Consider the following 15,002-nt stretch of genomic DNA (forward strand, 5'->3'; position numbering starts at 1 on the left):
ACTTGAAACTCATATTAACTTGTCATCAAGACTTTTAAACTTCAAAGAACCTCAATTTAACCCTGACGCTCTATAAATTAACACACAATGACTAGTAATTGAAGTAGAAGCAATGACTCAGTATCAAATTTAGTCAGTATTAAAACATTTTAAAAAAAGAACAAAACTCATAAACAATTTACATAATTCTATTCTAAACATATTAAAGTTCATTACATCTCTCACCCAAATCACTAGTATACAATCAAAATAAAGTTGAAGAGCATAATAATAGCTTTTTTATGGAAGAACTAAAAGGAAAATACCTTCATAAATAGGTGTTGAATGAATAAAGTTTGATATAACCTCACCAACTCTCCCTTCCTTAACTTATTACAACAATTGAAGGCTAACCCACATTTTTCATCAGATCAGAGCTCGAAAAATGCAGGCAAAATTCTTTTACTGAGGAAGAAGATTGAAAAAATTCAGTGTAACTTTCTTCTGCAATGGAGATTAGAGCATCAAGAATGCCACCCCCTAGATGGGATGAATTTTTGGGAGAATTTGGCCCAACACATGATTTTTTATTTTGAAAGGTCCGACAATTAAGGGATATCATTGGGGCAGATCAGGTAGGAGAACCGCCCCATCCCCATCTGATTAGGGTGGGGAGCGGTCAGGATTGTCTCGTACAATTTAGGAGTCACATGCTAAATTAATTTATGAGACACGAAGGGTAACAAAAGACGTCGTTATACAACTATCAAAAGTTATCACCATTATCATTCAATTTCACATCATTACAATCAACATTATAAGCATTCTTATTCAAGTTCTCATTCAAATTCACATCATTGCAATTAGCATTATCATTTTCTACATTAGAATTCTGATTTTCATGAGAACTTGGGGATTGTAGTTGTAATAGGAGCACATTAACTCAGCCAATTTGGGAAAAAAACCTCAAAATCAATCAACTGGCAAAACGAATGTAAAACACCTAAAATTCTTAATTTGCAAAATTAACAACAATAAACATAAAATTCAATTAATTTGCAAAAACAACCACAAAACACCTCAAATTCAATCAATTCACAAAACAACAATAAAACACCTCTAATATATACAATAATTTACAAAAACAACAAAAAAAAAAGATAGAGAAAGGGAGGTGTAAAAAAGCACGAACCCTAGACAAATTGTGGGAGAAGTCGAGAGAGAATGTCTACCATTTAGGCATTTATCAGAAATCTCATATTCATAGTCGAGTTCACGAGTGTCAATGGAGACAACTTGAATTTTGGGAGTCTGGTGTCTGGAGAATAGGAATAGAGGAGTACTGATAAGTCATATTCTTTGTGTCTTTTTTTTGTTGCTACATTTACTTTATCACATTGACCAAGGAAAGTGTGGCGGAAGAGAGAGAAGTAAGGGAAAGGGAATGAGTTTAACTAAGGGAGTAATTTTGCATGACAAAAGAGACTTGGCCCACATATTCAAAACTGGCGGCTTTTTTTTGGGTGGGAAAAGGTGGGGACCACATGGAAACTTTAGAGGCAAACTAAAACTCGGATGCCTTTCCATTGAACAGGGGATCACACTTTTCCCTCCAAAAAATTCAGCAAACTAATATACATCATTTTACGACAAGGGTTACAATTTTACCTTCAAAAAATTTAGGCGACCGAAATTATTACAACAGGGGTTGAAATTTTCCTCCCAAAAAATTAAGTCAACCGGTTTTCATGTTTAAACAAGGGATTTAAGCTTCCTCCCCAAACCCGAAAATTTACAACACCCAAAATGACAGTGTGTATATAAGGACAATAGCAACCACAAGAGGACTCATTTCACCTTTCTTCAAGATTTCATCACCCAACTTCATTAGTTAGACAAACAAAAAAAAAGAGCCATTGCGGGGGGTAGTATCACTATCAGTTCAACATCAATGAGTGATTTAAGCTACCTTTCTTTTCTTAAATTTTATTGAAAAAGGTGTTGAAAATTTCTCAGTGACAAGCTAATTAAAGTCGTATCATCTAATAAAAAATAACCTAAAATTCTTAATTTGCAAAATTAACAACAAAATACCTCAAATTCAATCAATTTGCAAAAACACCTCAAATTCAATCAATTCCCAGAACAACAACAAAACACCTCGAATTTATACAATTCACAATAACAACAAAAAATACATTTAGGCATTTATGTGAAAATCTCATATTCATAATCGACTTCACGAGCATCAATGGAGACAACTTGGGTAGTAGAAACGAGGCAACGAGTCAGTGGCCTGCTTAGCATCGGAGACAAGTTGTTCTAAAGTTGATCATGGGTCGGGCCGAGCTAATTTCGGGTCGGACCTTAAAAAATTGATCATTGGCGAGCTAGGTCAATATTTGGGCCCAAAATTTGTGCCCAAAACCCGCTATTTTCGGGCCAAAATCGAACGAGACCAAAAATTACACTAAAAAGTCATTTTTGGCTTGCCCAAAGCCCATCCCAAAGGGAAAAAAAATCGAGTCAGGTTGACCTCGACTGCGGGCCAAAAAAAATCTACACAAAGTTCGGGTCGCGCGGGCTGATTTAATCAGCTCTAAGTTGCTCAAAGCCTTGTGTTTTGTTTTTCTCTGAGAACTTGAGAAGAATCATTAGGGTTGGCAATAGGTCAAGTTGGGTCAAGATCAGGTTGGGTTGGCGGGTTGAGAACCCCTTCACCCAACCTGACCTGTTAACTTAAACGGGTTGAGAATTACATCCCAACCCAACCTTATGATAAACTGGTCAGCCTTCACGTCGACCCGTTTAACTTTTTTTCGTGTTTTCTCCAGAAAAAAACAAAAAAAAACATAATTTATTTGCAAACAACAGTAGGAAGCAACTTAAAATTAAGTCATTACATAACCAAATGATAATATTGTTCAAAATCAACCTAATTTTTGTTCAAAATCAACCTAATTTTTGTTCAAAATCAACACGATTGTTGTTCGAAATTAACATTATTACAACTCCGTAAGCAATTCTTCTTCACAGATTTCAACAGTGTTGAAATCTTCCATGACTATAAGAGCAGCAATAAAATAAAATTAACACAATAATATGAAAACAAATAAAAATTGCATACAACAAAATAGAAAAAAACAAAAATTAGAACAAAAATGAGAACGAAAATTGGAACAAAGGATTCGAAAAAAATTAGAGCAAATATTATTAGAACAAAGATGTTGAATAAATTAACAAATAAAATAGAACAAAAACGAAGAAATGGCGAATGATAAAGTAATAAAAAGAGAGATGGATCTTACTTGAATTAACTTAAGATGTTGAATATTTGATTATGTGAAGAAGACTATGTAACACCCCGATAATTCTCTCTTTTCAGAAATACCTTTATAATATAAAACTTACAGAATTACCCAGACATTATCTCCCGTGTGATAACGTATCGGCTAATTTAGAATTTTGCAGCGGAAAGCAATTTACTAAAAACCAACTTTATTAAAACTTACCAAATAAATAACAAGTGTTTGAAACTTAACAAACCAACTTAAATAAACATCTATCTGAAATATATATGTTCCTACAAAAACGGAAATTAAACTACGCTATATATATATATATATATATATATATATATATATATATATATATATATATATATATATATATATATATATATATATATATATATATATATATATTATAGTCTCTCCACTCCAGATTCCCAATGTGATGCACATCTGCGAACCTGTAATGTCAATGCAATATCGACTCTGCTCACTAGAAGAATCATCACAGGATCAATAAGCAAAGCCATGATCACACATACAAATAAACACGTACTCAGCAAAGCTGAGTACTACATATCAAATATAAACTAGTGAGTATCCCGGGTGATGCTCCGGGTTGTTTTTTTCCTTAAATTTTTGTCTTGTAAGGAAAAAATTGACCACAATAGTCTATTATCATTACCATTAATGCGTTAAGTATCTAACTGCTTGTATAGTCTAATGAGATATAATTACAAGACCTTATTATATTTTATTTTGAAATATTAATCAATGATGTTATGTTGGATCAATGGTTAAACTATCACTTTTCCTTTCAAAGGTCACGTGTTCGATACCTTCTAACCACATAACATTATTTTTTTATTTGAGAGGTCGTTTGACATGAAAACATAGCACATGCATTAGAATCTTAGAGGAGAGTGCCACATGGCATATAGACGTTCTTATGAACGCCTTTTAATATATTAGTATAGATATTCCTAAACATGATATTAAACATTAACGTATATATATAGGAATAAATAATAAATAAACATATAACAAACTGCAGGCAACTTTTACTGACCTGAACTCAAAACATGTTTTTAATACTTAAATGGAATAGTTATTGGGACGAGTTGTCTTGCCTACTAATGTGAAATGCGGGCGCGACTCCGCATTTCAGAGTGACCTGCGATATCGAGGAACCTTTGAAATAAAAGAGGGATGATGATCAATCCATTCCTAGAAAAGCTATGGCACTCTCACCATAACCCCAACCCTTATGTCCAACTCTAGACGTGCACAAGTCTAACGTCTATAACTTATTCTCGTTACACTTTACGTTAATTACATCTTATTACTTGTGTTGACACATACAGACAAGTAACACATAATTAAAAATCAAACAGTCATAACAGAACTTCTTTTATCTTTGGATTAACAGGTGATCACAACTTACAATCCAAGACTACTTAATTCCTTTTTATTCTTTACTCACTTACTTGTTGAACCTAGCCAACAATAAACTTACCTTTATATAGGTATAACTTGTAATTTACCGAATAAGGTCCACAATCCTCATAAGATAATAAAATACTACTTCTCAAAGAATCCATGCATTGCATGATTCACTTTAACATATACTAATTCTTATATGAATTAATAAATAAACTAACTTAACATGCTTGCATCAATTATTCCATACAAACATTATAATTTGATAATCATAATCAATTCTAGATCACATGTTGCACACAGGCATATAACATGTAAAACAACTTTCAGAAATCACATATATGAACAAGGTAAGTTCCTATACATGATACTAACATTTAAATATTCCTTAGAACATGCTTCTAAACCACATAGCACGTAATAATGTACGTACCTTGTATATACTAGCCTGTAGGCCACTTTTAAATCGTTAAAAGTCTCCTAACATGTATTCTCTGCCTAGAAAACAAAGTAACTAAAATTAATAACTCAAAATAAAATTTACAGCAGCTTTAACTAAATTAAAACCCCTTAAAAACATGTTTTAAAATCGATTTTAAGTATCAAACTTAAGTTATTTTTAATTCCTACTATAGTACTACTATTCTAGCAATTAAAAATCCTTAAAAACTTCATAAATAACTCTTTTATGAAATTACAGCACTTTTTAAAATCTAATAACGCTTCTTAAAATATGTACAACGTATTTAAAATTACGTACTAAACAAATCTCATAGTTCATAATATATTTCTTTAGTTTCTAGCAAATAAAAACCCTAAAAACTCTTATTTCCATGATTAAAACTAAAAATAAACTTAATAAAACAAATCTGAAATTTCTTATAATACATAACTATAATAACCAAAAATATATATATAAAAAAAATCATTAATTTAACTCGTAACCATGATTAATAATAATAAAATAACATTAAAACCTAGTCTTTTAATGGAATCTTAGGAAGGAAGAAAGAAAACAACCGACAAACGAAGGAGGAAGGAAGGCGTCGGCACAGCAGCAAACGGCAGCAACACAGCAGCACTTTCGGATTTTTGAGAAAGGTTTGTGACGTTTCTTGTTGAACAAGAAACGTTACTTGAAGAAGAAGAAACGAGATTCAAGAGAGAGAACAAGAATGGCGCACAAAGAGGAGAGAGAAAAAGTCGAAGGAAGAAGAGAAAAAGTGAATGACGTGATTTTGAGGAAAATAATTGTGTAGGGTGAAATTATTGGGTTTTAGGATATTTATATAAAGACTTCCCTTTATGGGCTTAGGAAAAGAGGAAATGTTTAATGGAATTTGATGACTAATAAGATGGACAATTTAAAACTTTAGTCATCAACATGACTCTTTCCCTTTATATCCTTTTAGGATTTTCGATTCCATTAAACTTCTTTTTCAATATACTTTAATATTTAAATTTTTTTATTAAAACATGCTTAATTAAAATATTTTTAATTTTATTAAGCTATGAAAAATAATTTCATTTTTTTAAAATGGTCAACCCTTTTTAAATAGTCAAATCACTTTCCAAACTCATTTGGTTTAAATATAAATACTTAAATATATTTATAAAAATTCTTTAAAATTGTGGGGGATTACAGAGTAGAAGATCAGATTCAACAGAAGAGTAAAGACTCACGAGTGAAGAAAGAGAGAAGAAAGGGAGAAAACAAAACTGAAGAGACTTAGGCGGAAATGTCAAATGAGATTAGGGTTTGTCATTGTTTGTCATTTAGGTGGAAATCCCTAACCTTTTAAGTAGTGTTAGGGTTTTTAATTAATTACTTTATGGTCCAGCATATTTTTTTTGGCTGAAATCTGAATTGAGTTAGGGATTTTTTTTAGCTTGTTTTTTCATAAATGGGTTAGGTTGGTCAAAATCAGGTTGGAATTTTCAACCTGACCCAACCCATTTAATTTCATGGGTTGGGTCAGGTCGACCCATTTAATTAAATAGGCTTGAAATTTTCGAACCCACCCATTACTAATGGGTTGGGTTCGGGTGGGGTTGGCGAATCGGGTAATATTTTGCCAGCTCTAAGAATCATAGTGGGAGTATGGTGTCTGGAGAATAGGAATAGAGGAGTACTGATAAGTCATATTCTTTGTGTCTTTTTTTTGTTGCTACATTTACTTTATCAGACATACCAAGAAAAGTGTGGCGGCAGAGAGAGAAGTAAGAGAAAGGAAATGAGTTTAATTAAGGGAGTAATTTTGCATCACAAAAGAGGCTTGGCCCACATATTCAAAACTGTCAGCTTTTTTGGTGGAAAAAGGTGGGGACTACATTAAAACTTTTGAGGCAACCTAAAATTCAGTTGACTTTCCGAATTTCACTTTTCCTCCAAAAAATTCAGCAAACCAATATACATCATTTTACAACAGGGATTACAATTTTCCCTTCAAAAAAATTAGGCGATCGAAAACAACATTAGTACAACAAGGGTTGAAATTTTCCCAAAAAAAATTTAATTCAACATAATTTCATGTTTAAACAAGGGATTTAAGCTCCCCCCCCCCCCCCGCCCCCTTAAAAAAAATCTACAACACCCAAAATGACAGTGTGTATATAAGGACAATAGCAACCATAAGAGAGGACTCATTTCACCTTTTTTTCAAGATTTCATCACCCAACTTCTTTAGTTAGACAAAACAAAAATCAGCCAGTGCGGCGGCGACGGGGGAGGGGGGGGGGGGTAGTATCACTCTCAGCTCAACATCATTGAGTGATCTAAGTTACCTTTTTTTTTCTTAAATTTCATTGAAGAAGGTATTAAAAATTTCTCAACTTGAATATGTCTGGCATCCATAGCAATGATATGGCTCCCCTAGACAATTCTATTGATAAAAATTCCATACCTTCAACATCAACTGCTCAACTAATCTTATAAGTTCAGCTCGCATCTGATCTTAATGATCCAATTCCGGAAACATAAGTCTTTGATATGAATTTCCTACTACCGGAGAAATCTCGACATGAAGAAAACAATGACATATTCAAATGAAATGCAACTCAATGCAAATGAAGAATTAGTTGGTGAATGGTTAAGTGATGATGCAGATATAGGCATAACAAACATTGATGTGAATAACAAGAAAACAGCCAGAGTTGGAAGAAAGAGAATTCAATTGGATCCATCAAAATTAATAGTAGTTTCATTAAGGAAGAGGACAAGTGTAAGAGTAACATCAACAACTTTAGGCATGCACATATCAACCTTGCATAGGTTGGTTGAAAGGGGTTTAGTAAGAGAACACACAAATGCCATAAAATCCCATCTCACCCCAGCACACAAGGTTGCTAAGGTCTTTTTGTGCTTAAATTCCATCATACCAGACACAGTTCATACAATACCAAAATTCATCAATATATACAATGTAGTGCATGTTGATGAGAAATACTTTTGTATGAGCAAAATGAGTCAAAGGTACTACCTTGCCTCAGGTGAATAGAGCCACAAAGAAGATGCAAAAGTAATAGATTCATAGTCACAGTCACGTTCATGGATGCACTAGTAAGACCCATAATATTAATTGATGGGGAGGTCATTTTTTATGGGAAGATAGGCATCTTCCCTTTCATAGAAGATGTGACAGCCGAAAGATGGAGTGTAAACAAAATTTAGGCATGGTGGAAACCAAACCATTACTTAGCATCACAAAGGAGGTCATAAGAGAGAGATTGATCAAACACTCCGGCCACCAATTAGAGAAAAATGGTAAGATTCAGGATGCAAGCAAATTTGGATTATCCAAGATAACGCAAAGCCACACATGAATTCATGCTAGAGGCAACAAAGGGGGGATTTGAGATCAAATTAATTAACCAGCACAATCTCCTGATATGAATGTACGTAATCTTGGGTTTTTCAATGCAATTCAAACACTCAAAGACATAATTGCACTAAGGAGTGTTAAACACTTAGTGAAGGTAGTCAAGAGAGCATTTGATAACTATGACCCAAAGCTTTGCAATCACATTTGGTAGACTCTACAACAATATATGAAGTAGAATCTGTTTGTGAGGGAGAAGAACAACTACCATATTCTTCATATGAGCAAGCAATCATTAGAAATAAAAAGGGAATTTCCAACGGGAATTCCCAACGTCGAGTTCTTTTTTGCAGCCTTCACCATTTTTGCTTCACAATTAAACTCGCCAAAGCATCTCAAAGAGACGCTTCTTGGACTTTGGCATCAATACATCCATGGAAAAACCTAGAAAGAATAGGGGACTAAAAAACCACAAATTTGATTTTAAATAATCGCAAGAACACAAGGATTATTAATCTCAAGTTTTTTTGAGAGATAAAAGTAAGAAACCCTAGATCGGGGGATTTGAGAAAGAACAAGTGAGAGAAAGGTGAGAGTCACAGAGAATGAGTAGCGTGAGAGGGAGAAAGAGAAAAGTGAGGTGGATGAGTCATTTTAGGGTTTTGGAGGGAGTTTTAATACCGGGGGTTGGGTGAATTAAGAGGGGAGTTGGATCTTAAATGGGGTTAGATGGGGGTGTGTTGGGTATTAAATGGCCCTAATTAAGAGAGTGTGTGGAAAATGAGTGGGTCCTTTTTACTATATATAGTAAGTAACGTAAATGTATAAACTAAAAAGAGACACTCCTAAATAGTAAAATGTTACAACAAAAAAAGATGAAGGGAGTAAGTGATACTAGAGGAGACAAGGAGTCAGGCTTTTTAATGGCATTTAGCGTCGTTTTGGAAATTGGAAGGGGATGGAGTTGTTTTGTTAGACACATGCATGAAAGAAAGCAACTAAAGTAACTTTTTTTTTTTACTTTGGGCGCCCAAAATAAATTGGCCCTCTTACTTTCAAGGCCATATGGAGTTGCTCACACTGATCGATTTAAGTTTGACAGGGATGGGGATTAAAATAGTACCACAATGGGTGGTGGAGCGAGTATGGATTGTATGTTATACCCACCCCACCCTCACGTGCCCCACTTCCCCTCCATTTTATATCCTTCTATCTATTAAAAAACATATAATATATTAGAAAATATATTATAAAAAATTCATGTTATACACTTATATTATTAATAATCTTATTTCATAAAATGTAAATTGGTAATAAGGGATCTGACCCATCAGGCCATCACCTATAACATGAGGAGTTGAAGATTCAAGACCAAAATATGTCTAATATGATGACTTATCAATTTTAACATTATTTTTTACTATATTATGCTATGTAGTACACTTGACATATTCTTTGACAATTAGGACTGTTGCGGGTATGAAGTGGGTATAACACGGGTATGACGCGGGTATAAAGTGGGAATGGGTGCTCATGTGGGTGTGGAGTCTGGATGTGGTAAAATATGTGCCTGCTAGGGTGGAGATGAGTCTGGAAATTTTTTCTGCAATGGGTGGTGGGGTGAGGATGGGGAATGTAATTTTATGAGGGTGCGGGTGTGGAGGGGCCATCCTCCGCACCCATCCCACCCAATTGTCATCCCTATCAGAAACATGGACATGATAAGTCAGAGACGGATCTTGAAAACATATACTTAAGAGGCACAACCTCCACATTTAATTACTCACGACATTGAGATATACTTCATCCATTTCGTTTTAAATGCAACAATTGGAGTGGCACATACTCCTAGTTGAAATTTCTTAGGGTGTGATTAGAAAAATATGAGGGTATGTGATTAAGCTTAAGTGGAGACAAAAAGTGGGACCAAGCACCACCAGTACCATTATATATGTCCACTACCATCCGGAGCACGACCACCACCACCAGCTCCACCTAAACACCGCCACCAAAAACACCAGCCAAAAACACCCAATTCACCAGCCAAACCAAAAACACCAAAATTCACCACCCAAACCAAAAATGCCAAAATTAACCACCAAAAACACTACCACCAACATACCCACCCAAACCAAAACCACATAAATTCACCACCAGAAAATAACACCACCAACAACACGACCCAAACCAAAAAACACCAGCCAAAAACCACCAAAAACACCAACCAAAACCACTGGAATCACAACTCGCGAACACAACAACTGAGTCAACTCGCTCACCATCTCTCCTATATCAAAACCCTCGTCGAAACCCTCCACACAACTTGCAAACACAACACCCAAATATCGTTCCTCAGGCGCCGATCTCAACTCACCAAATCGCCCGAGTAAGGTTAAAAACTAGTGTGTTAAAAATCGGGGTTTTCACCGAGTTGGAGACAATTTTGATATACCCAACTCAGTTGAGTAAGGTTAGAGAAGAATGTGCGTTTGTGATTGAAGGGTTGATAAGGTTTAACAAGAGCATGAAATCTAGGCAACAAACGCAAATAGTTGGATAAAACTCCAAATCCAACGAATTCCGGCGGATGGTGATGGTGGAGACGATATCCGAAGGGTGGTTGGGACGAATTCCGGCGGTTAGTAGTGGAGATAGAAAGTGGCGGTGGGTTGGAGTGAGGAGAGATAGACTTGAGGTGGGTGGGATTGAGGAGAGACAATCTTAAGGTGGGTGATTATGGAGGTTTAGATGATGATGAAGAAAAGTGTGGTGGTGGAGGTTTAGATGATGATGAAGAAAAGTGGTGGTGAAAGTTGAGGAGATAGAAAGAGGAAGATGATTTGGATTTGTATTGATTTAATTAGTATGATAAATTTTTATTAAGGGTTTAATTAGTTTTCATTAGGGATAATTAAGTGTGGTTTAATTTTTTTAGTAAGGGTATTTTTATAAATGCACACCTAAAAAACTTACCAAAAATAGAAAGTTTGGAATTGTTGCATTTAATTTGAAATTTCCCAAAATGGAAACTGTTGCGTTTAAAACGAAACGGAGGTAGTATAAAATAAGAGTTTAATATATGCAATCTTGTGGGTTGCAAATAAGGGTTATAATTCCTCCGTATCAAATTAAATGCAACAGTTTCTCAAAATGGTTGTTTCAAATTAAATGCAACAATTTTCTTCTTTCTATTTTTGGTACAATTTTTACCCCTGAAATTACCAAAATGTCCTTATTAAAAAACTAAGACACACATTATACTACCCAAATCAAATTAATTACAAACATAATCAAAATTAATCAACCTAAACATAACCCCCCTCTCTCTCCAATACCACCTTCACTCCACCACCCACCACCATTTCTATCTCCTTATGCTCTCATCTCCATGATTCCATCCTCCTGCCGTCTCTCTCCTCCATCTTCCATCACCATTGTTCTCTCCTCCACCATCACCACTATCATCATCATCACCAATCTTGTCGGCGTCCCCCACCAGCCTAAAACCACTACCACCATCATCTCTCTTCGATATCCTACCCACCAGCCCAAAACCACCGCCGTCATTTCTCACGCTCCATAAACCACCTGCCGCCATCATTTTCCATCCACCGGTGGACCACTGCGCCACCCACCCACCACCCACCATCATCATCAGCACCTTCGTGATACTCCACCTTCGATCTCCTCCGCCACAACCCCAAAACCACCGACAACCTCCATCGATCTCCTTTCTCTCACCTCCATCTTTCATCGATCTCCTTTCTTTCACCAACGTCCTCCATCGATCTGTTTTCTCTCACCACACAACCACCCTACCACCTTCGATCTCCTTTCTCGTCGTTCTCTCACCTCCATCTTCCTTCGTCCCTTTTCTATATTCGATCTATTTCTCTCGTCTTCAAGTTGTTGTGGAGGTGGAACGGGTTTTGACGGTGGGTGGTGGTGGGGGCAGTACGAAGGTGTTTTAATGGTGGTGATGGGGGCACTAAGAAGGTGTTTTGATGGTGGAACGGATTTTGACAGTGTTTTGATGGTGGTGGGTGATGCTGGAGAAAGTAGGAAACGCCTTTGGTTGATTTTAGATTCGAATTTCGGGGGTAGAAGGAAGGTGTTTTGATGGTAGTGGTGTTTCGGTGGTGTTGGTGGTGGTGATGGCATTTCGATGGTGTTGGTGTTGGTGGTGCCTCAGTGTTGGTGGTGGTGGCGACAGTATGTGATGGTAGCATTAGATGGTGGTGGTACTTGGTTGTGGTTAATTACACTAAACACTTATCCTCACTTTTGTTAATTAACCCTTAAGAAATTTTGCCTAGGAGATCGTGTAACTTGAATTGCTGCATTTAATTTGATACGGAGGAAGTATACATTTATTCCAGAATAGCATTAATTTATGAATTCATGAAATAATCACGCGTCAATCAACGTAGTTGATGCTTATATATTGTTTAATATATTTACATTTCTATATGACTATATGAAGCATTTTTCTCTAAAAAGAAAAGAAGGGAAAAAAAGGAGAATATATTGCTTAAAACGTCAACATTGCAAGTAAAAGAGAATTTCCCAAAATAGGAAACATTGCAAGTATATATTATAAAAACAAGGGAAAGTATATTGGAATCAAAACATAAGTTTTTGCTAGTTTAAGTTATTGATTTTACAAAAGAATTTTGGAACACCTCGATCTTTATTTGGAATATTTCCCAAAATTCAAATTCACGTGGAGCCAATTGACCCCACTTCCATAGAATTATCTCCTCTTCTAAGGCTGAGTGCTGATGAAAGTTAAAAAGTGAATGAACTCACTATTTTATTGATAAGAAGCCAAATAACATATATAATAGTCAGTAATACTACTATCTCCATTTTTCAATCAGTAATGTACTACTACCTTCATTTTTCTAGTTGTACTAAATATAAACTTGTTAATAAGTTCAAGGGCACACCTCATATCATGATAATGCAACTTTACCTTGTCATTCTACGAGAAAATATTGACATTTCACAAAATTTTTGGTACCAAAGCTAAGTCAAAGTGGTACCAAAATAGAGTCATTTGTTACCAACACTATTTTGGTACTAAATGACTCTATTTTGATACTACTTTGACTTAACTTTGATACCAAATTTTTGTAAGATGCCATTTTGACATCTCACTATGAGATACCATTCCACCTTGCAAGGAGACAATGACATGATAGCTTAACTACATATGTCATATGTGCCCTTGATGGGTTTCAAGGACCTGATATAATAGACCATGATTATGTTATTGGCAAATTCTGTGGGTCTTAGTCTTGATTTTGTAGCAAATGGGCTTCAAGGCCTCGAGGGGTATGACCTACGGTGGCCTTATGAAGCATTCGTTAATTACGTAAATGCAGGTGAGCACCATGATTCATGAGGGGTTAGTAACTTGGTAATTATCAAGACATCCACGTTACCTCGCTTCATAATAGCCTAGAAGATGGTCATCTTGCTTGGTAACTATCCGATGGCTACTTACCATCATACCATGATAGCCATAGTGGACAACAGAGGATAGTATTAACCTCCATTGGTAAGTGGTAACTAGACTACTACCTAGAAGTTACTCCATGAATGATAAAGCAAGGTGCCAATAAGATTTTTTTTTTATTTTGTTCGGTAATTTACTGGCCCAAACAGACTCACCCTCATGAGTTAGGGGTAGGAAGGATCCAACCCATAAGAAAACTTTCAGAGACTGAAAAGTGGGAAGTTATACTGAGAAGCAAAAATCTACACAGATATCCCAAATAAGGAGATGATGAGAGTCGAATTCCTGAACATAAGGTTGGAAGGTGAGGTTCCAATCATTAGGTTCCTACATAATTCTCTGCCAATAAGAAGTTATGGACCTAGTGAATGGTTTTTTCCTCCTTTATCCACTTATCTCTTAAAAGGTGTAATAATTAAAAGAATAGCTAAAGAGCACGTTACTAAAATCTAGGAGCTCCTAAAATATATGATCAATTTTAGTGGAGAGCTACTAATAACTAGCAAGTTTAATTCAGTATATCTATATATTAGCTTTTGTCTTCCTTTTATTTTGCCCTAACTACAACCAATACAAAGGTACAAACAGTCCAATAAATCGGCCAAATTTGAGATATTTTTAGTTGGTTAGACTCCCTCTTTTCACTTTCATCCTTTTCCGGTCACAATATTTCACCATCTATATATCTTATATATATATATATATATATATATATATATATATATATATATATATATATATATATATATATATATATATATATATATATATATATATATATATATATATATTTAAAACCCAACAAAAACAATGTCATGGTGTCACATCTATTCTCCCTTCCCCCACATAATCAAATGAAATATTAAGAGCACCTCCAATGGCAAATTTTACCCTCCCCATATAGACTCTCTCTCCTCAAATGGGGCTCCCCATGAGTGGGGTTGGTTCCCCATT

At 35.2% G+C, this 15,002-nt stretch overlaps 1 protein-coding gene across 1 annotated transcript; it reads right to left on the reverse strand.

The window, feature by feature from the left end:
• Positions 1–11,891: 11,891 nt before the first annotated feature.
• Positions 11,892–12,281, reverse strand: LOC104883050 (uncharacterized). The gene has a single exon (XM_010667495.2). The coding sequence runs from the start codon at positions 12,279–12,281 to the stop codon at positions 11,892–11,894; it is 390 nt and encodes a 129-aa protein (XP_010665797.2).
• Positions 12,282–15,002: the final 2,721 nt, after the last annotated feature.

The sequence above is a fragment of the Beta vulgaris genome, chromosome 8 (assembly GCF_026745355.1).
Source record: "Beta vulgaris subsp. vulgaris cultivar EL10 chromosome 8, EL10.2, whole genome shotgun sequence".
In the NCBI taxonomy this organism is placed as follows: Eukaryota; Viridiplantae; Streptophyta; class Magnoliopsida; order Caryophyllales; family Amaranthaceae; genus Beta; species Beta vulgaris.

Excerpts from the sequence above, each read along its gene's own strand:
- LOC104883050 (XM_010667495.2), bottom strand. The coding sequence starts at position 12,281 with ATGAAAGATGGAGGTGAGAGAAAGGAGATCGATGGAGGTTGTCGGTGG.